At 50.9% G+C, this 25,657-nt stretch overlaps 11 protein-coding genes across 11 annotated transcripts; 3 read left to right on the forward strand and 8 right to left on the reverse strand.

The window, feature by feature from the left end:
• Positions 1-258: 258 nt before the first annotated feature.
• On the reverse strand, positions 259-1,539 carry N7458_007108 (C6 transcription factor; the record flags this gene model as incomplete). The annotated part of the gene is made up of 1 exon (XM_056910490.1): positions 259-1,539. One exon carries the CDS (start codon positions 1,537-1,539, stop codon positions 259-261), a length of 1,281 nt encoding a protein of 426 aa, XP_056766194.1.
• A 1,006-nt stretch (positions 1,540-2,545) lies between these two features.
• Positions 2,546-4,808, reverse strand: N7458_007109 (DUF3433 domain-containing protein; the record flags this gene model as incomplete). The annotated part of the gene is made up of 3 exons (XM_056910491.1): positions 2,546-3,565; positions 3,702-4,359; positions 4,393-4,808. The coding sequence occupies 3 exons, from the start codon at positions 4,806-4,808 to the stop codon at positions 2,546-2,548; spliced, it is 2,094 nt and encodes a 697-aa protein (XP_056766195.1).
• A 617-nt stretch (positions 4,809-5,425) lies between these two features.
• N7458_007110 (actin-related protein 2) lies at positions 5,426-7,034 on the reverse strand (the record flags this gene model as incomplete). Its single annotated transcript, XM_056910492.1, has 7 exons — positions 5,426-5,512; positions 5,575-5,652; positions 5,717-6,282; positions 6,353-6,578; positions 6,699-6,842; positions 6,904-6,950; positions 7,016-7,034. 7 exons carry the CDS (start codon positions 7,032-7,034, stop codon positions 5,426-5,428), a joined length of 1,167 nt encoding a protein of 388 aa, XP_056766196.1.
• Positions 7,035-7,877: 843 nt separating this feature from the next.
• On the forward strand, positions 7,878-9,054 carry N7458_007111 (NAD(P)-dependent oxidoreductase; the record flags this gene model as incomplete). The annotated part of the gene is made up of 5 exons (XM_056910493.1): positions 7,878-7,895; positions 7,962-8,150; positions 8,212-8,543; positions 8,603-8,740; positions 8,796-9,054. 5 exons carry the CDS (start codon positions 7,878-7,880, stop codon positions 9,052-9,054), a joined length of 936 nt encoding a protein of 311 aa, XP_056766197.1.
• A 300-nt stretch (positions 9,055-9,354) lies between these two features.
• On the reverse strand, positions 9,355-11,034 carry N7458_007112 (bZIP transcription factor; the record flags this gene model as incomplete). Its single annotated transcript, XM_056910494.1, is given in 3 exon segments — positions 9,355-9,686; positions 9,698-10,480; positions 10,533-11,034. 3 exon segments carry the CDS (start codon positions 11,032-11,034, stop codon positions 9,355-9,357), a joined length of 1,617 nt encoding a protein of 538 aa, XP_056766198.1.
• A 934-nt stretch (positions 11,035-11,968) lies between these two features.
• On the reverse strand, positions 11,969-13,244 carry N7458_007113 (GTP cyclohydrolase II; the record flags this gene model as incomplete). Its single annotated transcript, XM_056910495.1, has 2 exons — positions 11,969-11,998; positions 12,135-13,244. 2 exons carry the CDS (start codon positions 13,242-13,244, stop codon positions 11,969-11,971), a joined length of 1,140 nt encoding a protein of 379 aa, XP_056766199.1.
• A 498-nt stretch (positions 13,245-13,742) lies between these two features.
• Positions 13,743-14,930, reverse strand: N7458_007114 (SAGA-associated factor 29 family protein; the record flags this gene model as incomplete). The annotated part of the gene is made up of 3 exons (XM_056910496.1): positions 13,743-14,028; positions 14,099-14,612; positions 14,756-14,930. The coding sequence occupies 3 exons, from the start codon at positions 14,928-14,930 to the stop codon at positions 13,743-13,745; spliced, it is 975 nt and encodes a 324-aa protein (XP_056766200.1).
• A 608-nt stretch (positions 14,931-15,538) lies between these two features.
• pmi1 (mannose-6-phosphate isomerase pmi1) lies at positions 15,539-17,172 on the forward strand (the record flags this gene model as incomplete). The annotated part of the gene is made up of 5 exons (XM_056910497.1): positions 15,539-15,569; positions 15,625-15,645; positions 15,699-15,790; positions 15,866-16,103; positions 16,169-17,172. The coding sequence occupies 5 exons, from the start codon at positions 15,539-15,541 to the stop codon at positions 17,170-17,172; spliced, it is 1,386 nt and encodes a 461-aa protein (XP_056766201.1).
• Positions 17,173-17,885: 713 nt separating this feature from the next.
• Positions 17,886-19,254, forward strand: N7458_007116 (putative 6-hexanolactone hydrolase; the record flags this gene model as incomplete). Its single annotated transcript, XM_056910498.1, has 4 exons — positions 17,886-18,100; positions 18,199-18,344; positions 18,472-19,055; positions 19,120-19,254. 4 exons carry the CDS (start codon positions 17,886-17,888, stop codon positions 19,252-19,254), a joined length of 1,080 nt encoding a protein of 359 aa, XP_056766202.1.
• A 393-nt stretch (positions 19,255-19,647) lies between these two features.
• N7458_007117 (putative Coatomer subunit epsilon) lies at positions 19,648-20,800 on the reverse strand (the record flags this gene model as incomplete). The annotated part of the gene is made up of 5 exons (XM_056910499.1): positions 19,648-19,756; positions 19,832-20,070; positions 20,139-20,274; positions 20,342-20,720; positions 20,776-20,800. 5 exons carry the CDS (start codon positions 20,798-20,800, stop codon positions 19,648-19,650), a joined length of 888 nt encoding a protein of 295 aa, XP_056766203.1.
• Positions 20,801-21,552: 752 nt separating this feature from the next.
• N7458_007118 (uncharacterized protein) lies at positions 21,553-22,321 on the reverse strand (the record flags this gene model as incomplete). The annotated part of the gene is made up of 2 exons (XM_056910500.1): positions 21,553-22,177; positions 22,230-22,321. 2 exons carry the CDS (start codon positions 22,319-22,321, stop codon positions 21,553-21,555), a joined length of 717 nt encoding a protein of 238 aa, XP_056766204.1.
• Between the last annotated feature and the right edge of the window lie 3,336 nt (positions 22,322-25,657).

Below are 25,657 nucleotides of genomic sequence, written 5' to 3' on the forward strand. Positions count from 1 at the left end.
CATAACGAAGATCTGTCTGCAGCTATCTGCGGCTCCTAGCAATGCACTTACCCTCCCATCATCAAGTCTTTTACGTCATTTTGAACTGGGCATAGTAATGCACCAGGACTATCCTAAGGCATCTTTGAGGTCTACAATTCCACCATGCGAAACCGGGTTACCGTGGTACCATGGGTTTCCGACTAAACAAATAGTCGGAATTCAAAAAGCGAGCATTGACGAAGTTTGGACTGACCCGAGATTTTTCAGTATCTAAAACTATGAAGATAATTTCAGTTCGAGATTTACCATATACATGCTTTGGGGCCACCACCTCTCATTATCATCCCTCACTTGATGAAAGAGTTCTTGATTCTTCATCGCTGACACCACTTGTCCCAATTCCCACTGTCCAATATCACCAATCCACCACACTCCATCCAGTAGCATTACTAGCACCAGCCAATGAGCCAAGATGTCCATGGCCAGTAGCTGGGTCGCATCGAGCGAGGGAATTTCAATCTTGGGTGAGTCTTGCCCCATTCCGTGTCCAACCGGGCTCAATTCTGCACTGGGTAAATCGAGTATTGACTGAATGACGTTGAGGTACTCTGAAGGGGTTTCGTTCAAAAAAGACATGACGGTTCGTCGCAGGGCCCTGGGCGCTTTCATTGATGTCACACTAATCATGTATTTTCCAACCCAGGGTGAGACTCTGGTAGATCCATCAAATAACGGGCATTCATGCCCGATATCATCGCCATTTGCATTCTTTTCTTTTGGAGACAGGGCAGCGGATGCACATTTCTCGAGGATCGGTAAAGCTTTCAAGCATGCGTCAAGTTCTCGGAGATCGGAGTTAAAAGACGCTGGTCTCCCAACATGAGCTGATATGGAATCGGCTCTCTCTGATAGTCTCTCGAGAGCTCGAATATATGTAGATGTCACTACAGGAAGAAATAAACGTTCTGTATCCTCTGATGGACCATTTTGAGGCGACGTGACGTCTGTGTTGCTCAAATCGACATTTGGACATTGTTTCGTAGCGGGTGCTGTCTGAATGCCTATAGGCTGAGTTTTATCCGAGGCCTCGATAATGTCGTTGAGAACTGCGGTGGAGGCCATATGAGCTGCACGAGTGAATGAGATCCACTGTGAGTGTTGTGGCAGCAGCTCGTCTGGTAGTTGCCGGCCCCTTTGTTTTGCAATAATCGCGAGATGTACTCTGATGGAGTGACTGGCAGAGGCATACAAAACCATCAACGCCGCATTCACGAGGACTTCGTCGTACCAATCCGAGTGAGACACAGTGGCTTGAATGTGCTGGAGGGAATCCCTGTGATGGCGCTCCGCTAGTTCAAGTAGTCCATGCAGCTCAGTCAAGGTCCCACTGTCTAGAGGCGTTTTGGTCTGCTTGAGAATATCGTTGGATTTGCATGCCGCCGCCAAAGCTATGAGAGATGACATAACGGGCTTGTTTCTGAAAGCGAGATTTGGTATTCCTATTGACAATGCGTAAAGATCGAGGGCATCGAACGGAATAGTCTTGCTTGTGTGCATAATGTAATGGCTCAGGAGACCAAGTTCTGTCTTGTCAAGAAAACCTGGGGATTGTGAAATTGATGACTTTCGATCTTGGTATATGTTGAATCTTGGAGAAAATGGAAGAGGCGAGGTATGAGAAGAGGCAGAGAGCAGAGAGCCAGGAATCGAGAGGGATTCGCCTGTGGGTGTAACTGGCTCTTCTGAGACGGTAACTCCACGACTCGTAAGTGGGACTTCAAGGGCACCAATCGATCTACCTGGAAAATCCTGTTCGTCCGACGTGGTGGAATGAGTTGCAAGACTCTGGTATCGACAGCTATATCCAAGTTTGGCACATCTGGAGCAGTTGGGTCTCAACTCGTCGCACTAGATAATACGATAAGAATATAGGAAACGAATGTAGTCCAGTAGAATCGTCTCCCACCTTTTTTCGTTGTTGCTTGCATCTAAGACACCCATTTCTAGATTTTGCGTGTGCTCTTCGGACTCTCAGGCCTGTGGCCTGCAGCTCCGATCGGGTCGTATCTCTAGGCATAGTCGATCGCGCAGAACAATTTTTGTAGAGAGAATACTCGCCCCGATACAGAAATGATTACCCCGACAGCCTCGAGCGTATTCACCTCAAATGCTTAAGATCCCCTTCTTAAAGGCTGCGTCGAGATTCAGACCTAAATCTACTCGAGGCTTTTGACTAGCCAGCTGAGGGGCTGAGCAGCGAGCGGCTCTGCGTTGCCCCAGCCCCACTTGAGCTGATGATTTGGAATAACACATAATGGAGAACCAGGAAAAGTATGTAACTACACTTCTTGGCGTAATCGAGTGCCGCATACGGAGAAGTCGAGTCTTGGCCTTCTGCGTCTGTCGTATCTGACAAATAGGAGAAATTGGGGGCCGTCCACAAGCCTATCTAATTTATCTTCTAGCAGGTTTGGATAAATCACTTGTGCATGCCCGACAGGCTGATGTGCGTCCTTTCCCATTATAGATCAAATCTAAATTGAACAAACTCATGAATTCGTGATTATACTCGCAGGGAACTTATACGAACGGGGAGAGACCTAAGCTGCACTGTCAAGTCCAACCAAGTCTTTCTCCTAAACTTATCGTTCCAACACTTCTCTTTGACTGGGCCACCAAGGTATATCGTAAAGTCATCAATATTTCTGTTATCCTTGAGTGACGAGAGATTCTGGTCAGAAGAGTCGCTTGGTCGACCAATGAAGAACCGATATTGCGAAAAGAACTTGCGTCCAAGAGAGATATCATTTGGATCGCTCCCGATGGTCCGAAACCATCCGAGAAAGTTTGACTCTGCCAGCAGACTGGCAACTGCTGCAATTCTGCTGGGATTTTTGGGCAGAATATGATCTATATTCATGAGGACAGATCCCGAGATTCCGAGGATCAGTATGACCGCAAGAAGAGCCTCTAGCACTCTCGTGGACACAGCGTCTTGGATAAGTCTAAGTCGGTTAGGGACAGTGACTTCGCCTGCGTATGTAACATCGCGCGAGGTGTTCGTTGTGCGCATAATGTTAAATTCCTGTGCCGTCATGATATTACTTTGGAATTTGATTGCCTTTACATCTTTGTCAACGTCGTGGACATTTCTGAGACTTTCTTCGGGGATAGCGTATCTTCCAGTCGTCAAGTGTTGGAAGAAAGAGTCCAACGTCACTGAGATGCTTCCGTCGTTGTTGGAGGAAACTAAAGAGGAAACAGGTACGAATTGATTCACAGCCAAAGTGGCCGACGACTCATCTGGAACAGGGGGGTGGTCGTCGGGTATATCAAAATCCGGTAACCGAAAACGCGTCCAGGTGTTTACAACTTCAGCTGTTGCAGCGCATGTCAAACTTGCAATATGCTGCAGAGAACCATTCAGGGACTGACCCCAGACATAGGCCATCACAGGATGCGCCGGTTTTAGATATGAATTTGGTTCATTTTCAACGGAGCACATCAGCATGTATGCTCCCCCGAAGGTTCCATTGCCCTCTCTCAGCATGCAAACCTCACAGAACGATCCTGGATCGAGGAACTGGTTATTTGAATATGGGTTGCAACGTACACAGGCATCCTAACATGCATCGATCGGCATGTTGGGTCGGTCGAAGATTCGAAGTCATCAAATGTGTAGTTGTCAACACCTGAGAGCCTGTCTGGAATTGACAAACCGGTGCCCCTCGTAGAGTGGGCACCCAGAGATCAATGAATGACTCATCTAGAAGATTAGGTGGCGTGTCCTTGGGATATGGGACCTTGTCCCGGAGGAGAAATCGGGAAATGGTAAGACCTGATACTGTGTCATAGTCAACTGTTGACATGTTGTGATTGGAAAGATATCTGTCAAAGGTATCCTCTCGTGTGACGTTCGTGGCGACCTTCTGGGGGACTTCAATGGGTGACCAAAGGCCGCTTGCAACAATCGTCAAAAAAGAGGTGAGAAAAGCAGCACCCGTTGTGAGTGTGACGGCAAATTGCTTCATCTGAATCGAATTGACAACAATGGTCGTGGTCAAAGAATTCTGAAAATCCACTGTCATAAACTGTTCGAAAGTTGCTCCTTTCGACCGTCTCAATTGGGCATAGGGCGCTGAAGTCCGAGTGTTGAAATCGATACTCCCAAAGGCGAGGCCAATGGCTACCATAACTAGCGATGGAACAACGGTCCATACATAGTGTAGGTAGTCATTGTTATTGACGTTCCCTAGCCCGATATTTGCTCGAGAGATACGTAAAACGATCTCCAGGGCGATTGCAACCAACGCGCTTGCTAAGAAAATAGCGCCACGACAAATGAGATTTGGGAATGGCGCCGAGATCTGAGCTGACCTTGCTTCTCCTTAGGCAGTTGGGATATCGCACCTGTCGTTTGTTATAGCTCTAATGGATAAACGTCCTTCAGTAGTCACCTGGCAGACATATTGCATTTTCGCGAGCCGGGCTTGCAGACCATCCAATGTGACTGCACTAGTCCCAACGAGAGACTGCGTAAGAGATCGGCCATTTGACAACATTGAAGCAATGCCAAAGATCGAAGCAGGATTCCAAAGACCCTTGAAACTGTGGTTTCGCGTAACTGACGATACGATACCGAAGTTGACTTGTGAGACATGGTTGAGGACTTCCAAGGCTTCGATGACGGCGCAGAATACAATGATGAATGCGATCAAAACACGTCGCTGGAGATAGCCCGGTCGCCATCTGCATTCTTGACTTTTCATCCCTTTTAGAATACCTTGCTCGATTTTCTCGCGGTTTGTCAAATATGGAACCCTCATCGGGTTCGAGTGGAAGGGGCTTGTTCGACATGACGAGAGGCACCTCAAACCAACGTTTCACGGAGTCTCTCAAATTTTAAGGGTCCTTGAGACCCTTGAAGTGTGTTGTCAATCTATAAATGGGTTCAAATCAGAAACAGGAACCTGCATTAGCTGAGTCTCTTCATTGATGCTTATACTTAGCCGCCGAAAGAGGCTCTGCGATTCAAGTCGGGCGCCAACCATGAACAAGTCATCGAATTCGGGGGCCAGCGCTTGCAAGGTCCAAACCACACTGTACATCTATCCTTTATAATGAGATTGCATTTCAGTAGAACTATCCAGATACTGCCCTACAAGAATCAGCAACTTCAATAAAATATTTCTTTCTTTTCTGTCAAAGCCCCAGATCCATCCACACCAAGGTCTAGGCACAATACTATATCGGAGGCAAGAGACACGGGGAACAGGGTGATTGAGGGGGGAAATATCGACAAGGCGGATCAAGGGGGCCAGGACGAAGAAATGGGACGTAGAAATTGGGCGACATGGCTTACGGACAATGCGGGAAAAGTGCCAAGCAGAAGGAAATGAATCAAACCAGAAAGAAGAACCGCCTTAGTACATATCGCTTTGCTTTACCGGGGGCCAAGCTTGGCCAGCGCACGAGCACCTTGTTCCTCCCACTCTTGCTTGGACACCCACATGTCGTCCTTGTCGGCGATCTGTTACCCTATAGATTAGCTTCTAATTCTCGGGAGAGGTAGATCCGATGATGATAACATACCAGGTTGGCGAGGACAGCACCACCCAGGAAGACCATATGTCTCCGTCGTGGGGGATCCTCGATGCGGACCTTGAATTTCTGTAAAGTCGTTAGTTTTGAAAAGGAAATTGGGATTTTCAGTCTCTTCATCTCGTAAACATACGTTCAGACGCTCCGGGTTGCCGCCCAGAACTCGGGTAAGCCAAAGTTGCTTGAGTTCCTTCTCCAATCGCGAGGGCAGACCAGGGTACATGCTGCTACCACCACTGAGCACAACAGCCTTGTACAGACTAGATCGGATATCGACATCGGTGCCTTGGATAGTGTTGAAGAGCAGTTCAGCCATACCGGGCTGATCAACATCCACCAGATGGGGCTGGAAGAGACACTCGGGGGCCTCGAATCGCTCACTGCCGACACGGATGACACGGCCGTCGGGAAGGGTGTAGGACTCGACCAAAACAGTGGTATCCTCGGACAACTTCTTGTCCAGCTCAAGGTCGTAGGAAACGTAGCAGAGCTTCTCCTTGATCTGGCGGACGGTCTCGAAATCGGCGGTTCGGTTCAGCGCATAGCCGCGGCGCAGAAGAAGGGCAATCAGGTTGCGGGTGACATCACGGCCAGCCACATCCAATCGCTTGATGTGGTGGTTCAACACAGTTGACTCGTAAACGGGAATAATGTGTGTAACACCGTCGCCGGAGTCAACGACTACACCACTGCTCAGACCTAGAAATCCAAGGCGTCAGCACCTCTCTCTCAACGTGCATGTTATCTCCACCACAGCATTGTTTCATACCCTGGGCATAAAGTGCCAGCACCGCCTGGATCGCCACATAAACACCTCCAAAGTTGTATCCCTCCAGCATGACCTCAGCCATCTGTTCGCGGTTCTTGAGCGGGTTCATGGGTGGCTCTGTGAGGAGGATCTTCCGTCCCGTAGGATCGATCTTCAGCTTGTCATAAAAGGTGTAATTCCACAGGTGTTGCATGTCATCCCACTTCTTGACGATGCCATTCTCCATCTAAACCATCCCCGCAAGGGGTTCATTGTCAGCAACACGTTCTAGCCTGTCCTGCGGAGAGAGAGGGGGCGGGGTATTCGAAAGCGAGGCCACGAGGGTCATATCCAAGATCAGACGTACCGGATAGCTGATCTGAAGCATCGATCGTGCCGCGGCGGCTTCTTCTCCACACATAATATCCTTGACCACAATATCGCCAGCCTGCTCCTCCGTTCGCAAGATGGGCCGCCCCACTATCGAGGGGAACTGGTGCTCTGGGAAGTTCTAGTGAAGGCGAACAAGTCAGGAAGGTGCTGCAATCATTGATATTCAGCGTGCGACATACCTGGCCAGCATATCCGACCTTGAGGAAACCGGTTCCTCCGTCGAGCACTAATGCCTGTTAGCTTGGGGGAGCTGGGGAGGGACACGCGGTCGGCTGGGGTGAGGGGAGGTACCAATGGGCACGTCCGCCATGATGTAGGAATGTGGAAATCAAGCGCTGTTGAAAGTTGTTTTATGCACTTATCTCCAAGGCGAGGGCAATTGGAGGAGCGTCGGGCGCGGAGGTGGAGGAGTTGGGGTTGGAGTTGATGTCGGTAAGTCGAGTTACTGTCGCCTGGGCATCATCATCGTTATTTACGTGACCATACCGTACCTCTTCCGCTCCCCGCATTTGGGGGCGCAATGGAGCATGAGCCACTTGCGTTACAAAACGTGACCTGAGTTAACAATAGTGATCAATTCGGAGCTGGATACCTCAAGATAGGCATGTTAGAGATACTTAGAAATCATCCTTTGTGTGTTGAATCGTTAGTCTTACGAAATTGGCCGTCTCTTTGGGCTAATCTAGTGGCAGCCTGAGGCAGAATCACTAGCCACACTGGGCGGCCATCCTGCACCTATCAGACACACAGGCAATCTAGAATCTAGACCCTAGGACTGTGTACATACACGGAGTTCTTTAAATCAATCTGATCCGAAAGGACATTTTCGGCCCGATCTCTATCTGCTTTTTTTTCAAAGTGCAAGGGATCTACTAGCCTCTTTAGGATACCTTCACACTTCCTATCGGCCGATTCCGATTCCCTCGGGAAAAGGAACACACTCCGCCCTCTTCACTTGTGCAATAGCAGCAAGGACAGCTTCTACTCACTATCAATTGGCTTATTTGCCTCAATTGGCCTGGGTAACTCTATTGGAAGCCCCCGAGCAGACCTTAGAAGCCACCCTCGACGGCTTTGCCATCAACAAGGTTGTCTGATATCAACACGGCCTCTCCCGACCTCGATCAATAAACAGCAAGGAGCCAACAACACCATGACTCAAATCGGATGGGTATGTATGAACTTGATTCCTCGCAATCAAAGTATTCAATGGACTCCGTATCTAACATATGTACAGTATGGCCTCGGGTCCATGGGCCTCGCCATGGCGAATAACCTCCAGCGACATCTGGCCGCCAAAAAGGCCCTAAGCCTGCTCTACACCAACCGCACCATGTCTCGCGGCAGTCCCCTACAGAGCCTCGGTGGTATCCCCGAGCCGAGCTTTGATAAGCTAGTCTCCCGCTGTGGGATCATCTTCACCATGGTACACATAATGCCCGGAAAGTGCAGTACCTCGTACTTTTCCCCTGCTGATCATATCCCAGGTATCTAATGACTCGGTCCTGCAAAACCTGATCTCATCTGCCATCAGATCAGGCCATTCTCTCAGAGACAAGATCTTCGTAGACTGCTCAACTGTACACCCGGAGACGGTGAGCTCTGCTGTGGCTCAGCTCAAGGCTAAGGAAGCCTCGTACGTTGCGGCCCCTGTTTTTGGTGGGAATCCCATTGCCGTCGATGGGAAGTTGGTGTTTGCTATTGGTGGTCCGAAAGATGCGACTGAGGCTGTTAAGCCGCTTATTCAGGATGTTATGGGTCGGAAGGTTATTGAGTGTGGTGAGGATGCGACGAAGTCTTCGTTGTTGAAGATTGCTGGGTATGTTTTGCACTGGGTGTATATGCTGAGACTTGGAATTGGCTAACAATGTTTGACAGAAACATCGTTACTGTGAATATGATGGAAGCCGTTGGTGAAGCTCAGGTTTTCGCTGAGAAGACTGGCCTGGGAACTGGTGCTATGGAAGAGTTGATTGGCGAGGCATTTGGTCCTGTTGCTGGGGGATATTCTAAGAGGTATGATAGTTCTCAAGCTGATGCACTCTCAGAACCAGATACTGACATGGGCTAGATTGACTACTGGCGCCTATGCGCCACCCCTGGATGCCCGACCCGGTTTTGGCGTCTCTCTCGCCATCAAAGATGCCAGGCACGCCATGTCCATGGCCGAGGAGCAGGGTGTTAAGCTTCCTGCTCTTGAGTTGGCCCGGAAAAACATGGAGGCTGCCCGTGATTATGCGGGTGAGTGCCTCGACAGCAGTTCCATGTATGGAACATTGCGGCAGCAGGCTGGGCTTCCATTCTGGAATGAGAAGAGCCGGCAAGAGTAGACGGGTTCTTGTAGATTTTAAGAGGAATTTTTGTACCAACTATAGAATGATAGTACTTGTCTTGAAGTGTATCTTGTCCTTGTGATCAATGTCGAAATGTAGAGAGAAAAAGAAAAAAGCCCAACCCGCTAGAGCCCCGCCCATCCTAATAATCCAAGCCGATTGGAGCATTTATAAATTCCGTGCGAGAAAGAAACACCATTAAAATAGTTTATCGAGAACCAGCACTATGCATGATTTCCCAACGACATACCCGAAAACAGACCAAGTCCAGCTTGGTCCCAAAACGCCAAGGCCCAACTATATCGGTGTCGAGCAGCGCTGTTTACCCGGCTCCGGTCTGATTCGCGTGGTATCTACCAATCCCGGATACGCCTCTGCAAAGAGCGGACCCAGTGACCAATTGTTGAGGTTCCGCATGTGGCGCTCAAAGACCGGGTTGATGATCAGTTCGTCCGAGTCGCCGGCAGATAGCAAGCAGTCGGTGGCTTCGTATGGCCAATTCACGTCCATACCCCGCGTGAACGGGATGAACCAATTCTCAAACGGGTAGTCTCGATGAGACGTTACGAGCCGGTCTCGCATTCGAGGCCAGGGGACGTAGTCCATCCATGGGGGTGGGCTGAAAGAAGCTGCGTTGGACGTGGAGTGATCCACTCGGGGAGTCGATCGTAGTTCTCTTGCGTGGGATAGATTTGCCAGCGCATCAGGAGGAACATTGTGTAGAGCACGGCAACCTGCACCGGTAGGGAGGAAATATCTGGGAATGTGCGCAGGATGTCCGTGAAGACTTTGGAGAGGGGGTGTGATTGTGCGCTCTTCTCTGGGTTTAGCAGTGAAGAAACACTTGGGTAGGGTGGTCCCACGAGCTTCTGCCGAGGGATCCCTTCAGCGGCTTCGCGCTGCCGGTTGTGAAGAAAGTCGAGCAAGATGCTATCTAGGGTACATGTCGGTGCAGAATTTCGGATAGGAGTTGCGTAAGCCGGTGTTTGATCGGCTGGGTAGTTCAACGGTTGCATATAGAGCGGTGATGGAGAGTGGTAAGAGGAACGGACGTTCTCAGAGTTGCTGCGTCGAAGCCGGTCGACTTTCGGGACATTCTGTGCAGGATCGAGCAGGAAATTGAATCCTAGTCGCTCCTCCATACCCAGGTCTAACCCGTGAGCAATATTATGACGCTGGGAGTCTAGGGCGGCACGGAATGAAGAAGGCTGGAGGGATCCGTATTGACTATTGCGCCGACTGCCCGAAGCCGATCCTGAATGTGTTGGGGAGGGTGTGTCGAGGCTAGTCACAGAATCGGCATATGCCCTGTCGCCTTGTGTCGTGGCCTGGTTGATTGCGTTTATGTGGTCGGTCTCGGGGAGAGGAGGGGTATGGGATGTTGGCGGGACCGATCTCGGTTGGGCAAGGAAGGAAGGTATATCTGTTGATGTCAGTCCAAATCTCGGGTATTATAGATACTCGATGGGCTCTACCTGAGGCCTCCGGTCTAGCCAGCAAAGGTTGTATAATGTCCATGACCGACTTGAGCCCTTGGCGAAGCTCCCTGTTCTCCGCCCGGATGCGCTCATTGTGTTGAAGTGCAGCCTGCAGGTCGAGCACCGGTTTCTGCGATGCAAGATCCCGAACCTGTTGTTCGAGAGTCTCGATGTGAGACTTGGTACGTTCGCGAATGGCCCGCTGCGCCTGGCGGTCATTCGCGCGCTTCTTTGCCAATTGATCGGGGGTGAGGTTGGCCACGCCTCTGGATGATGTGCTGTTCAGCTTGCGCTTCCGGCCTGCGGTCGTAGGCCCATTGCCCTCGATGTTCTCCGTACCGATGCCCTCTGCACCTAGGGAGGTCGACCGGGAGGGGGCGGGCGAATCTTCCGTCTTGGGAATGGTGGTGGTTGGATCTGAGGCGCCCTCGATCATCGCTTCGATCGGCGGCGAAGGCGCCGCATGATTGATCGATCCGCCCAGTGCGCGGTTGGTCATCGCCTCATACACGCGCGGCGGAAAGCTTGCAATTGACAACGGGCCATGCAACGGAGGAAAGGAATGAGGGATTATTAGGGGCTCAGGAGGGGCGACTAATCGAGTCAATCGCAGGAACCGGCATCGGGGACGTTTGGGTTTGGCGTTAGGGGTGGGTCGAGGTGCTGAGGAGAGAGTCGGTTCCAAGATTTGGGGCCTGCAGAGTCAGCTCTTTCGGTGGGTTGACTTTCTGGTCGGCAAGTCGAGGCTCGGGCGTTCCCCGCAACCTTGACGGAGTACCATTTACCGAAATCATCCATGATTGTCGGGTCCACGATAACTCTATTCATGGTCAGGATAAATCCTGGTGTTCCGGATTTCACCGGCCATTTCATCATCACAGAAAGTACGATCTCACCTGGCGCTATTTGCAACGAGTCATGGGCATCACGATCTGGGGAGTCTTAGACTCGGACACGCGGCGAGCTCCACCTTCTCCCCAGATGAGAGACATGCACACTCAATTATTATTCAAAAGGTAATTTATAAAGTTAATGCACGAGGCATTGCTAGCATAAAACCAAAAGGTATTCATCCATACGAAGGTAAGGTACAGTAGGTAGATCATCAACAACGTACACGTATCGCATATATATCGCATCGGAGAAAACGATCATGTACACGGCCGCCCGGGTCATCCGCACGGAACTATGCAAGAATATAATGACAATTGTGAAAAGAAAGAATGGTCATGTCAATCGTGTGTACAAGGAGTTGCAAAGCCAAAAATGCCAAATAATGAAGAGAATAAAACAGAAGAAGGGTAAGCCACCAAAACTCCCTGGGAACTTGCAGACTGAAACTTGGACATCGGCAAATGATCACGAACACGAGTGCGAGAAAGCCGACAAGACGGAACCGAACCAAACTTAATGAGAGTGCCAAGTCTTAACGATTATTGAAGCATATGGCCCATTTTGGAAATCTGCCGAGAGATAAACCCTGTCAGTCAAAAAAGTGTCTCGTTCAAATGATCCAATTGATCCAATTGTTCATCGGCCCATCCCCCCGGCTCGTGCTCGTGGAAAAAGGAGTAACTTCGGAGAAAAGAAAAGACTAACCTTCGTTCGCAAGTACCCTTCAATCTCGGAGCTTTTGATCCCGCGTTCCCCGCCTGTCCGCCAGGCTAAGGGGATCATAGGAACACGCTCCTTGACCAACACTTCACGGTTAGGTCCTTCAATGGCCCGTACCTTATCGGGGTTATTCGTAAGCAGGCGTACGCCATCCGGGTTCACATCTGCGCCGCAGCCAAGATCCATCAGCATCGCCGTAGCCAAGCCATAGCTCCGGGCATCGGCTGGGTGGCGCAGCAGAAGATTGGCCTCGACGGTGTCAGATCCTAGATCTTGCAGATTGTATGCCTTCAACTTCTCCCCCAGGCCAATGCCTCGGCCCTCCTGTCGCAGATAGATAATCACTCCGCCGGCGGATTGTGACCGCAAGGACTGTGTCTCGGGCGGGGCATTGGAGGACAGATCCTCCACGGGGAAGGACATCAACCGCGCAGCCTCGTCCAACTGTTCACCACAATCGCACCGAGCCGACCATGCCGTCTCGCCTGTATAACACTCCGAATGGATCCGAACCAGTGGGGGCTCCATGCGTGAACTTGACGATGATTGCTCGTTCTTGTCATCGTCATACCAGCTGCTAGTTCTCCCGGGGTGCAATTTGCCCACGTATGCGCCTCGGATCATGCGGTCCATCTCGGTTTCACCAGGCCGAACACGATCCAAGCTTCGACTGCGGATATTGCATCCAAAGACGATAGCCAAGTGCTCTTTATTATCGATGTCGTTGAGGTACAGATGCAGGAACATCTCCGCACCGTTGGTAGTCGGGATACGGGCCCGGACGATACATTCCACATTGGGCAGCTGCTCTAGCAGTTTGGGTGCCTTCTTGTGTTCCCCGTAGTGCCGAAGACTTGCTGCTTGACTCTCATGCAGGTACTGTGTCGGGTTGGAAGTCAGGTTCAATGTACCGCCGGGAGTCGCGGGAGGGGTGAATGCGGGCGATAGGATCGAGTTCGGCAGGGCTGGAGTCTGTTCGCCCGTAGTGATGCCACTTCCCTGACTCGCATCGTCGGCAACGCTATCTGGTCGGTCGGTCGGTAGAGGAGAGTGCGGGGCGAGTTTGGGAGAGGCATGAGCCGGGAGATTCGCCATTGCGACGGTCGGCGAGGAGGAGTGTGATTCGGAGAGGGCCTCAGTGATCAATTTGAATGGGTCAAGTGTAGGGCTCAAGAAGAAAAAGGCATCCAGGGAATTCTGTCGGAATTATTGCGGTGGCACCGAAACTCGCATGGCGTCAATTATTCCCTCGGCCCCGGATCGGATGGATGAGGGGCGGCTGAGTCATTGCCGTGTCAGTGCTTACTCTAGCAGCTTCCATCGCTTGTGCGAGGGCTGCTAAGCGCGCGGCGGACTGGCGGCGTACATCAGACGAGGCATTTGTATACTTACACATCGTAGTACAATGATGGCACTGGAAACGGTATCCCCAGTTAAATAGTAAATCTTCATTTCTTTACTCATAGAGGTAATACCCAGGACCAGCATGTATCCTGTGTAGTCACCGGGAATCCCTCAAACTCCAAGTAGCGCCTCGCTAAGGGTATCATTATCACATCAGATCATCGTACTATCACAGACCAGCCATTCAGTCTATTTGTTAGGAATATCCAGGACAAAACGCCGCTCAGTTTCCATCTCTTTGTCATCTTCCTCGCCTTCAAACTTGAGGCGGTAGGTGTCTTTCTTGGATCCCATCACCTCTGCTCGATAGAAAGTGGTGGTGTCGGGATATCGCGCGAGGACCTGTTTACCAACGGCGAACGAAGGTAATGGTGCGCCAGCTTGGGGAATAGGGATGAGAGATGAGGCGGTAGTCCTGAAGACAGCGCCCTCCTCGCCGTTTTCATTAGGCTCCGGGTCTTGGACATCGTACCATCTGTAGCCAGATGAGTTAGTTGCGCTTATAGCATAAACCGCCGAAGGACAGCGTCAAAGTATGGACGTACCGTTTCTTATGCCCATCCCCAGAGATATTCTTGATGATGCACTGAATTCCCTCACCTTCTACCCCTTGTTTGTTCTTGTTATGCTTGAAGACAACCAGGGCTCCAACCACAAGCAGACCACTGCGCTCAGCTATAGTGCCCTTAGTTCCCTCGGAACCTTCTTCAATCTTCACCGTAACCCCATCACCCCGCCCATCGCGCGCCTGATTGCTCGACACGCTTGTGCTTCGAGGCACCCCGCCCTTGGAGCGACTGGTTTTGTCCACACCCGAAGCACTCGGTGAGTCGGTCGCCGAGTTCTCGATTTCGCTTCGTTTCTTGCGGGATTTGGAGAGGGCGGATGATCGATTAGGCGGAGCCTCTGCTTCGGATGCTTTGCGGAGTGCAGTCAGCAGCTCTAGGTTCTTGATCACGTCGCAAGGCTCGTCCTGCATGATCGAGCGCTCTTCTTCGCTGAGCTTCTGGCTTTGCCGTAGCCATGTATCCAGTTGATCGTGTTCTGTCATCGTAGGTTCTAATCAAGTAGATTGTTAGCTCCGATCAACCCAGAGGCAATGTATAATATGTCTGAGGATGGAGCGCTGTCCCCGCACGGAGACGATCGACACAGGACGGAGCTTTGTCGCCCTCACAGACACACCTGCAGGGTACACTTACTGTTGCCCTCACGAGTGATCTTCTCTACTAATGTCTTGATCTGTACCGACAGCGATGCTTGCTGGTCGAACTTCTCTTTGGACTTCCGAATGTCCTGGCAGATCCGGGTCCAGAGCTCCATCTCCTCATTGTTGCCAAGCCCATTGTCGCGGGGTCGTGGGCGATTTCGGGACATGGTTTTCGTCTGGCCGGAAGGTTGATCAGACGCGTCGTATATTTCAAGCAACCGGTAGAAGCGACCGAGCTCGCAATGCGGAGAGTGGATAGACTTCCAGTTGAGCTGGGGAGGGCGGAGAGATGCGACGGCGATAAGCCCAGGGCGGTCGGCTACCCGCGCGTCTAATTCTTGGCGTTGGGGAACAATCGCGTCTTACAGGGGAGTAGTAGTCTACAGTAGCGATTTGGTTTAGAATTTGTCTTTCATGTTTCGTAGAGAACAGATGCCAAGATTGAACATTGTATAATAAGCTTAAATCCGAATACGGTCACAGAAGTATAGATAGGAGCTGTGGCCTGGACGACGGTTGCGGAAACTGGAATCGAGCACGTGTTGAGAATGTCCGATTTGGGATATTTGGGTCTTCTCGGTTTCACCAGTATAAAGCGATGTGAAAGACTGGACTTCCTCTCTGAGTACTTTCCATCGGTGCAGACCTTGCAAGACCCTTGTTGGCCACGGACCCTTGGTTGAATCGTCCTCACCGAGAATCTTGGCGGGGACTTTCTGCGTAATAGAAAACCAGCTTCGCGCCCCTCACTTTCCCCCCAAAACACATCTCCAAAATGCAGATTCCATTGCTTCGGCTACAGTGCGGTAAGTCCAGAATTCTATTGGATTCATGAGCAATTGCTAATACCCCTTATTATAGGCGTCAACAGCTACGATTGGGGTAGGTTCGGATCAATGCTAACATTGAATGCCCCGCACTGAACTTCGTCATAGGCAAGGTCGGCCAAGAGTCGGCAGCAGCCCGATATGCGGCCACGACGGCGGCCTCAGACTTTGCGATCGAAGCTGAGAAGCCCTACGCAGAGGTATACATTGCGATGAAAGATGCTCCGAGAAGAGAGCAATCAATGCAAAGGTGGACTTGCTAATCAATCTCATAGCTGTGGATGGGCACTCACCCCTCTCTGCCTTCTAAGGACGTGGAGACTCAGCGGACTCTTCTCGATCTCGTCCAAGATAACCAGGCTTTGATGTCCACGAACATCACTGAGCGCTATGGAGGACGACTTCCCTTTCTCTTCAAGGTGCTCTCTATACGCAAGGCCCTGAGCATCCAAGCCCACCCCAACAAGAAGCTGGCCGAGCAGCTCCATGCGCGAGACCCGCGCAACTATCCTGGTATGTGTGGATATGGGAGGAACCCAATGGATACAAAGATGCGGCTGACGCATATTGGTCTATAGATGACAACCACAAGCCCGAGATGACCATTGCCATTACACCCTTTGAGGGCCTTTGCGGTTTCCGCCCCTTGGCCGAGATCACCCACTTCCTCCAGGCTATCGAGCCTCTCCGCAAGCTCGTCGGCTCGCGGGCTGCTAGCGACTTTGAAGAGATTGTCAAAGGCAACGAGAACTCGGACGATGAGGCTATTGTGCAGCGGAACAAAGATGCCCTCCGCTCATTGTTCACCGCGCTGATGGAGTCTACACCTGAGAACATTGAGAGCGCTTCCAAGGAGCTGGTCGCACTCGCGGAGAACTCGCCTGCCAGCTTTGGCACTCTGCCTGGCGATGTTGCGACTAACCCTACGAACCCGGATGAGCTGGCTTCCATTACCCGCCGACTGGACGGACAGTTCCCCAACGACATTGGGTCATTCGTTTTCTTCTTCCTCAACTTCATCAAGCTGTCCCCTGGTGAGGCCATGTTCCTGAAGGCCGATGATATCCACGCCTACGTCTCGGGAGATATCATCGAGTGCATGGCCTCTTCTGACAATGTTGTCCGCGCTGGCTTCACGCCGAAGTTCAAGGACGTCGACACTCTGACCAAGATGTTGACGTACTCGTACGCCCCAATTGAGGAGCAGAAGCTCGCCCCCACCGATTACCCTTACGCTATCCTCAACGCAACCGCATACTCGAGCGCCTCCTCGTGCATGCTGTATGATCCCCCGATTGAGGAGTTCAGTGTCGTCAAGACCGACCTGAACCGGACGCGCGCCAAGGTGACCTTTGACCCGATAGATGGTCCGAGCATTTTGATCTGCACCGGGGGTAAGGGCCGAATCACCGTCGGTAACAAGACGGAAGAGGTCAAGGAGGGCTATGTCTTCTTTGTGGGAGCTACTGCCGAGTGCGTCATCGAGAACACTGGCAGTGGAGAGGGTGATGACAATGTGTTCACAACGTACAAGGCGTTTTGCGAGCTGACTGGTAAGGAGGATATGGTCAATGGATACTAGCGCTCCGGTTTCTAATTCGAGACTATGTATAGGCCGTACTAGTATGAGTGCGAACCTGTGATATATCTCCGAAAGTCGGTTATAATGATGTTGGTGTATGTAGTTACGCTAGGACCAGATCTTACTTGCTCACCAAATAAAATACACGAAGCTCTGCGATTCTCGATAATCCTGAGGCTTGCGAGTCACGTAGATCTCTATAGCCGGCTATGATTGAGCTTACGCTTCTGCGGAGCTGTAGCATAAATGTTGCACAATAAGTTAAATATTTTCCCTTTCTCCGGTTCTAGAAGTCTATCATTGTGGCTTTTGAGTCTGGACATGACAAGCATCCCGCCTTCCACTCAAACACATCACAGCTGCGAGGTGCTACCGCCGTCGTTCTATGGCAGAATCTCTACATACCTGCCAAAGGACGTACCAGGTACAATTCAGCTTTAACATTTCTTTAGTCCCGTTCACAATTCAGAGGCAAGATTGCGCCAATTAGCCATCGACGGCAGTCCGTCGGCCCCACTGAAGTTTGGGAGCAACCGAGACCGAGGCAAAAGGTGGAGATTCTGCAACCCCGGAAAAGCGGGGAATGTCCTTGGTAATGAGCATCTAGATCTTCATGCGGAGCTTCGAGAGCTTCTTCTCAGAAATCCCGCAACTCTTACTCATTGACCTGAACTTATATCCATCTCCTGAGAAGAATTCGTCAAATCTTCATCATGCCTGATTCCAAGAACGTTGTGACGGTGCCCCAGCTAGGCTTCTGGGAAAAGGCCGATCTACCCTTCGTCCATGCTTCCGTGGTTGTCCAGGCTCTGTACGCAGCGATCACTGGCCTATTCCGCGGCAAAGCCAGCCCGAGGAAGTATAGCCATCATGTCGCTGCTGCAGCTATTCGGGGAATGGTCAATAGAATTTCTATCCGCCAGAAGCAGTATGTTTCATTCATTCGCCGGTGATCTGGAGATTTCAACAAGACCACCGGCAGGAATAGACGTGGAAATGAAAGCTGACAGGTTCATTGCTCTGTAGATACATCGACCCGACAACGCCGCAGACATACCACGCTGTGATGCAGCGAAGAGGCCTTCAACCCGAGGTTGTTGACCTCCCTCACGGCACTGAAGGCTACTGGCTGGGCAACAAAAATGCACAGAATGTGATTATCTACTACCACGGTACGCCCATCTCTCTCACCAATCTATACAGTTCCACTTGCTATTCCATGTGTAACCCGATCTTCAATCGGGAGAAACCATCCAACCTTCCCTGCCGAAAGCTAATCTACATCTCGTGCAACCACAGGAGGCGGCTTCGCCATGGCCGCCGGCCCCTCGCACTTCGATTTCTGGCTCGATCTCCTCCAAGTCGTCAACGAGAACGGCCACGACATCGCCGTCTTTTTCCCACGGTACACGCTCACCCCGCACGAAGTCTACCCAACCCAACTGCGTCAAGCCGTCGGCGCACTTCGCTACATCCTCACTGATGCGGGACGCGCCCCGTCCAATGTAATTGTCGGCGGCGACTCGGCGGGCGGGAACCTTGCAATGGCGGTGCTGCTGCACCTGTCGCACCCGCATCCTGATATCGATCCCGTTACGTTGTCGGGCCCGCTGGCGGGCGTGTTTGGTTATGCGCCTTGGATCAATTTCAGCCCTGATTGGCCTTCGTTCCGGGATAATGCGTACCGGGATGTTATTACTGACCAGGCGCTGTTGAGGTGGTCGAATGCTTATCTGGATGGTAAGAAGGGTGATAGTTGGAGTGAGCCGGATCGTGCGCCGGCGGAGTGGTGGCAGGATGTGAAGACGGAGCGTATCTTGTTGTTGGCTGGAGGAGATGAGGTTTTGCTGGGACCTATTGAGTCTTTTGCGAAAAAGGTCAAGGTATGCTTCGTTTCTTATTATGTTTGGAGTTCCTATCATTGGTTCATGCTAATGTATTCGGCAGTCGGCTTTCCCGAATACTACGTTTGTCATTGGGTACGACGAGTCTCATGATGCACATTTGTATGTCGAGGCTGGCTCGAAGGAGGGGACACAGACGAGCAGAGAGCTACGGCAATGGATTGCGTCTCGTCTGTGAGTCTGGAGCGCGGGAATGTCGCTAGTTCGGGGTTATTCCTTGTCCTGATGGGCCCGGGTGATATTGGTGGCTTGACATGTACATGTTATCGCATTGTGCAGAAGATAATGGATAAATTTCAAACGAATAGTGATCCAATTCGGTCTAACCAGGGTTGAGTACAATATCAGTGTTCTCATCCTCTATTGAGCATATACTTTATATTTTAAAAACCATTGGGCCTAGTTGCAATAAATAATGAAAAACAGCATGTTGCCAGTAATTGCTCTACAGCAGGGGTCGTGTCAACTCATAACAACGCAGGATACTCGTGCATCCTGGCTCAAATAACAGGCTTCACAATAAACAAAGATAGCGCTTTCCAATTATACTTTCTCAAATCTTCTACCCCCTCTATGAGGACACCTTTGGCGAGTACTTGGCGGCCGCGGCATCGAAGAATTCGCTCTTCTCCTGGATGTCAGCGAGGAGGGCGTGGGAGGGCTGCAACTGTTGTAGCTTTCTATTATTTGAAGGTGTCAGCATGCTTTCACTATCGAACCTCAAGTCAAGGTTGGAGGAAGTGGATGTTACGTACGCCTCCAGGTCTGCGCTGGGCTTGCCCGCCAACACGTTCAGTACGATGGCATTGGCAATCAGCTCGGCATTATCGGAATATTGCTCCAGAGCGGCAGTGAGAGCAGCCTCGGCTTCCGGGAGACGACCGAGATGGAGTTCAGCGACGGCCTGGCCGACAATGGAGAGCGGGGCGGAGGTGCTAGGAGCAGAGGCCAGCTCCTCGTAGACGTAGAAAGCGGATTGGTACTTCTCGCCACCCTACAAAAGAGAGTCTCTGTTAGTTTTTTATTCGCAAAAGGCTCCGGAATGCACATCTGTATACATACAACTCGCATGCCAACCCAGGACTCGGCCATATTGACCAGCAAGGAGTCCTGTGCCCAGCGCTTGGCGGCCTGGACTTCCTTAAGGGCGAGGTCTGTACGGTTTTGCTGAAGGTGAATCTGGACAATCAAGGCGACACTGTATTTCCCCAAAAGAGCGTCAGCACACTGAGTGATTTCGCAGATTTGCGACAAGGACCACCTACGCCTCCAGGTTACCCTGGTGCTTGGACAGCAGCGCCAATGCTTCCTCGCTGTTTCCATGAGCCTGCAGCACTGTGCCACCGAGCACTTGCACGGTGGCATTTTCGGGGTAGTTCTCGGCGAGGTCTTGAGCGAGCTGGAGGGCGGCGTCGGTGTTGCCTGCGGTCTGCTGGGCCAACGCCTTGGTTGCGGCGAGGTCGGGGGTATCCTCTTCGCTGGAGACAGCAGCGATCACTTCCTTGGCTTGACCAAGGGCAATCTGGGCGCGGAGCTTGAGTACACGGGCGGGGAGCTGGTTCTCGGAGGAGAGGGCGGCGGTGTCGAAGTCGATCACGTTCTGGTATTGGCCGGAGTGGAAGGCATTGTGAATGTTGAGGAGCTCTGAGAGTGGTGTCAGTGGGTTGACGTGGAATCTGGGTAGATTTCGGTAGCTTACCGCCCTCTGCTGAGAAAGGATCCATCTTGTAGACAATGGGGATTGGAGATTGGAGGGGGGCTAATGAGGGATGCGGTGTTGATGTCGGGGCGCAATTGCATGTTGGCGTTACGGCAGAATAGGCAACTCGGCCGATGGCAAGTGGGCCGACCGCCTTTGTATACTTCGAATCAACTACAGTGGTGTTCCATAAGTTTTGCAACACCTGAAAAAGTTCAAACCCATCTCATCAGCTATACTTTGAAAGACAAGTTGAAACACAGATGCCTGGAATATCTAGAGATAGGGTTCAAAAAACATTCAGAAAGATCTGTTAAAAACATAAAATCGAGGCATATTTTGACGGCCTGTTTTCTTGGTCCCTGGTTTCAGACTTTTGAACTGCCACTGTACCAAGAACTACTTGGGATTTCAGGGGATTGAGTGTTTGCAGAACGCCGTGTTTCATTGTTTTGGGTTATTGTACATGATATTATCAACAATTTGAGTGGCAGTACAGAATAAAAATTGTAAACCGCCATTTTTGACGTGCCAATCAAAAATTCAAGATTCATGTAAGGAAAAGGAACCAGAAGGAGGCCATGGACCATCTTCGGGCAACTTAACCCAAAATGAAATGTGTGAGATCATAATATTAACATTCAAAAACATCGAGTTGTCAAAGAAACCAGTATACAGAATAATATCCAGGACGGCGGCGGTCGCCTGAAAATACATGAATCAGTCCATCACAAAGGTCATAAATGAACAATCTGTTCAACATCCCATCCATCCTTCTCACAAATTCAATTTGTTTCGCAACGCTTGACACGTTGCGACACCGTGGGCGGCCACTTTACGGACCTTGTTGGCTATCAATTTTCCAACATTCTGTGTTCCCTCCACAGAGCTGGACATGGACGACGTGGAGTCCGAGAAGGCGTAAGCATATGGCTCGAGGACGGGGTCGATGAGGATGGGGTGGAAGAGCATGGGCTCCTCCTCCTCGGGCCGTGGGGATTGGTGCATCTCGGAGTGTTGCACCGGGCGGGTTTGCTGAACTGGATGTTGCGAGGAAGACTGATGTTGCTTCCGAGGCGACTGGATCTGGTCGTGCAGGCTGAGCAGTGAGCTGCCTGCAAATTGTTTTGGGTATGGAGGTACTGCCTCCAGCTGAAGTTGCTCCAGTTCTATACCGGCAAGGCTTTCGTTGTCGTCATTGACATCGATGTCGGCATCGATGTCGTCGGAGATAGGCTCGAAGCCTTCTGTCTCCCAGGTGTTCATGCTCTTTTGAACCCAGGTAGTCACTGATGCCTTGATAGGCTTTGGAGCGACAAGAGCTGGGCCGGTGACGTCGAGGTCGTCCATAGGATAGGATGGACCTCGGGAGGGAATAGGGAACCGGTGAAGGTCACTGGTTCTATATCGCGATGTTAGTATAATCGATCAGTCAGAAGGTAGGTTCTACATACCTTGGATCAAAGAAGGTTTTGTCCGTAGACATAGCATCAAGCCAGTGGAAAGTGGCTGGTGCCTGAGAGTGGATGGTTGAGAGGGCAGACATGGCGAGTTCCCTTGGTGTATACTTGGGTTGATATATAGGGTTGTTGAAGAAAGGGAAGAAGAGGTGAAGAGGTTTGTAAGGCCCTTGTAAAGCTCTCAAGGGCTATGGAAAGATGTCGTATGAAAGAGGAGTGACTTTTTGGTGAGAGATAGACAGATGAGAGGTGCTTAGGGGAAGAATGAAGAAAGAAAGTTGGGAGATAACATGTCGAGTTAATAAAGGCGAACGTCGTAAAATTACTATTCCTATTAAGAGCTTCAAAACTTCCAAAGCAGGTCTAGATATCTCATTTAGGAATAGATAAGTCCTAAATAGGACCGACTGATGCTGTTCCCGACTTGGAAGTGCGGCGAGGTGTATCCGTGGTTATAATGACTGAGTTTAGCAATACCAAAACCTTGGGCTTCATACTTGACCATAACCATCAAAGGATTCCTAGGAAACTTGCAACTAGTCTAAATTCAAGTACATCCGAGAACAAGATCAGGTCTAGAACTCTGCAAGTTACGGGCTTCCGTGATGATGCTGAAAAGCGAGATCACCCGAAAGACATTATTGGGAAGCGGAGCATCGGTATTTCACGGAATGAAGGCACTTTGAATTATTACCTATTCATTTTATGAATATGACATCGACCAAGTCTCGAGGTTCTATTCAGTTGCTGTAGTCATGATGACAAGTTGCTGCCCGTAGGTACTTCGTTCTACATGCTAGCTCCGATGCTACGGGGCCTGCGATGACTTGCCGCTTAGATTGAACATCACTTGTAGAAAGCGTAAATTGACCGTACTCTCTATATCTTCAAAATATATTCAGCAAGGCCAGCAGCGACGACACTAGCAACGCGAGGAAATCAGCACGTATAACGGACCTGATCGAGGTCGCAAGCCAGGAACGGCTAGAGTTAGAACTTAGCTCGGAGCTTGGCGAGGTCAACATGAGAGATCTTGAACGCTAGCTCGAAGCTTATAGGGCACTCACTGTTTCGTCGGGCTACTAAAGCGACGGGGATTTTTAACCATCGTCACTGGTAGAACCGACAGTAAAAGAGCCGGAGCGAGAGTGTAGGAAGCGGAGGCGGCCTCACAACGGCGTCTACTTACTCAATATCTATACGGAGGAGACTAGTCAGCGGCAGAAGAGAATATATACTAGCAGGAAATCTTCTAGATCTAATCGCCAATGAATTAGCATAACTGACAAGCAACACATGACAACGAACTGAGACAGCGAGAGATGAAGATATACTAATACAACGTACATCGATCGAAGGATATGGTTATGGCATAATTCCTACGGGATCCGGAGGTTGTCAGCGCCGATATTATTGCTATACAAGAACTATAGGAAAATCCGTTCAAAGATGATACGTACTACCTAATGAAGCGAGCTGCTGTACCCAACGCTAACTGAAACTGGTGGACGGGCACGCGTGTGCCTATTCGTCTCGAAGAAGATAGCGGCCGGGTGTATATACGTAGCGTACTCGCGAGACTGTCAAGAAGTGGGGACTAAAACCGAGACGATGGAGCTTAGATTGTTCAACATATACAACGAGCAACAGCGCTGGGGTGCGCTTGACCAGCTAGCAGGCTTGCTACCGACGGTATAGGAATAGAGAGAAAGGAGAAGGACCTTATACCTGGTGATGGGGGACTTCAACCTTCACTACTCTGCCTGGGGCGGCGATGGAGTTACCTACCCGGACGCTAAGGCGGATGATCTCCTGGACCCGATGGAATTAGCGGGCCTAGACCTCTGGCTGTAGCCAGGCACGGTCACGAGAGACCAGGCCGGCGACCAGACGACGATCGACCTTGTCCTTGCATCGCACGCCCTTCGGGAACGTATAATCACTTGCGAGGTCAACTAGGAGGTCTACGCCGATTCCGACTATCTTCCGATCCTCACGATGTTCGAAACCGACGTCCCGGAGGCCTCGGATCCGGTCAAGCGACGGAACTGGAAGGCTATGGATGTAGATAAGTTCCTTACCTTTGTGTCAGCGAACCTTTATAACAAAGAGTGGATGGGACAGCCGACTTCACCTGGCGAGATCGACAACGCTGAGATCCCGGAGCGGATCATGGTATATAAACCGCGTACAAGTACTTCTGAGTATTCAGAAGTCTTGGTGGACCTTTTGGCCTAGTGGGACTTGCCTTCCTTGCCCTTTTGCTGATTGGTCTATGATTCCCCTGGTTGACGCGGACCTGGGATCTCAACGCCGTCAATCACCTCCTGGATATCGTCTAGCAGGCAGCTCGGGAATCAACACCTTAGGCTAGGCCATCGTTATAGGCCCGAAAAGGCTGGACCCCCGAATGCATAACGGCAATCAAGACGTCACGGAAGCTGTATCGACGATATATACGAACGCAGGACGAGGTAGACTGGCAGGAATATATACTAGCGAGGAATAAGAAAGGAAAAGTGATCGGCAAGGCCCTGCGCTAAGGCTTCCGCTAGTGGGTGAGCGATACCGTCGAGCGAGGCCCTCGTGGCCTCTGGAAAGTATCTAAGTAGGCCAGGATGAGAGACTAGTCTACTAGTAGCTATATTCCGGTCTTATACTCGCCGGAAGGAGGCGTGCTGGCCGAGACTGACTAATAGAAGGTTAATCTGCTTCGCTAGGTCTTCTTCCTAGAGTCCCCGTAGGCCGACCTTACCGATATCGACGGAATATGCTATAGAGAGCTACTTACATTCCTACCTATCGGCAGACAAGAGGTCCTAGACGCTATCAGACGAGCGCCTCCGGACAAAGCGCCGGGCGAGGATGTAATCTCTAACCGCGCGTAGAAGACCCTGGCTACTGGATGTGATGACTTCGTCATAATAGTGGTCGCGATTTTCGATGCGCGTATGAGAACGAGACAACCCAGGAGTCGACAACCACCGACGCAACTTACGTTGGATCCGACATCTTCGACTACTCGACACAACACCCCGAGGGCAACGACTAGATGCCTGTCCGATACAACGATATCATAAGTATACGACCATCAGAAACAGCAAAATACCTTAGGGTCTAGCTAGATAAGCACCTTAAATTCGACGCCCACAGGAAGAAGCTTCTCGCTAAGGCTAACGGTAGCCTTGAAGCCCTACGCGCCATGACAGGATCAGTGTGGGAAGCCCCCTTGATGGCGATGCGTAAAGTCTACCAGGCAGTAGTAGTCCCACAGATGCTCTACGGCATCTCCGCGTGGTACTGTCCTACTGCTAAGTCTATTCCTGCGTAGGAGATGAAGCGTGTCGTTAATAAATTCACCAAGATCTAAAGACGTACGGCGATCCTCATCAGCAGGGTATTCAAATTAACCAGTGCGGCGG

Source organism: Penicillium daleae, assembly GCF_028827525.1.
Source record: "Penicillium daleae strain IBT 16125 chromosome Unknown utg000006l_segment0_segment0, whole genome shotgun sequence".
In the NCBI taxonomy this organism is placed as follows: Eukaryota; Fungi; Ascomycota; class Eurotiomycetes; order Eurotiales; family Aspergillaceae; genus Penicillium; species Penicillium daleae.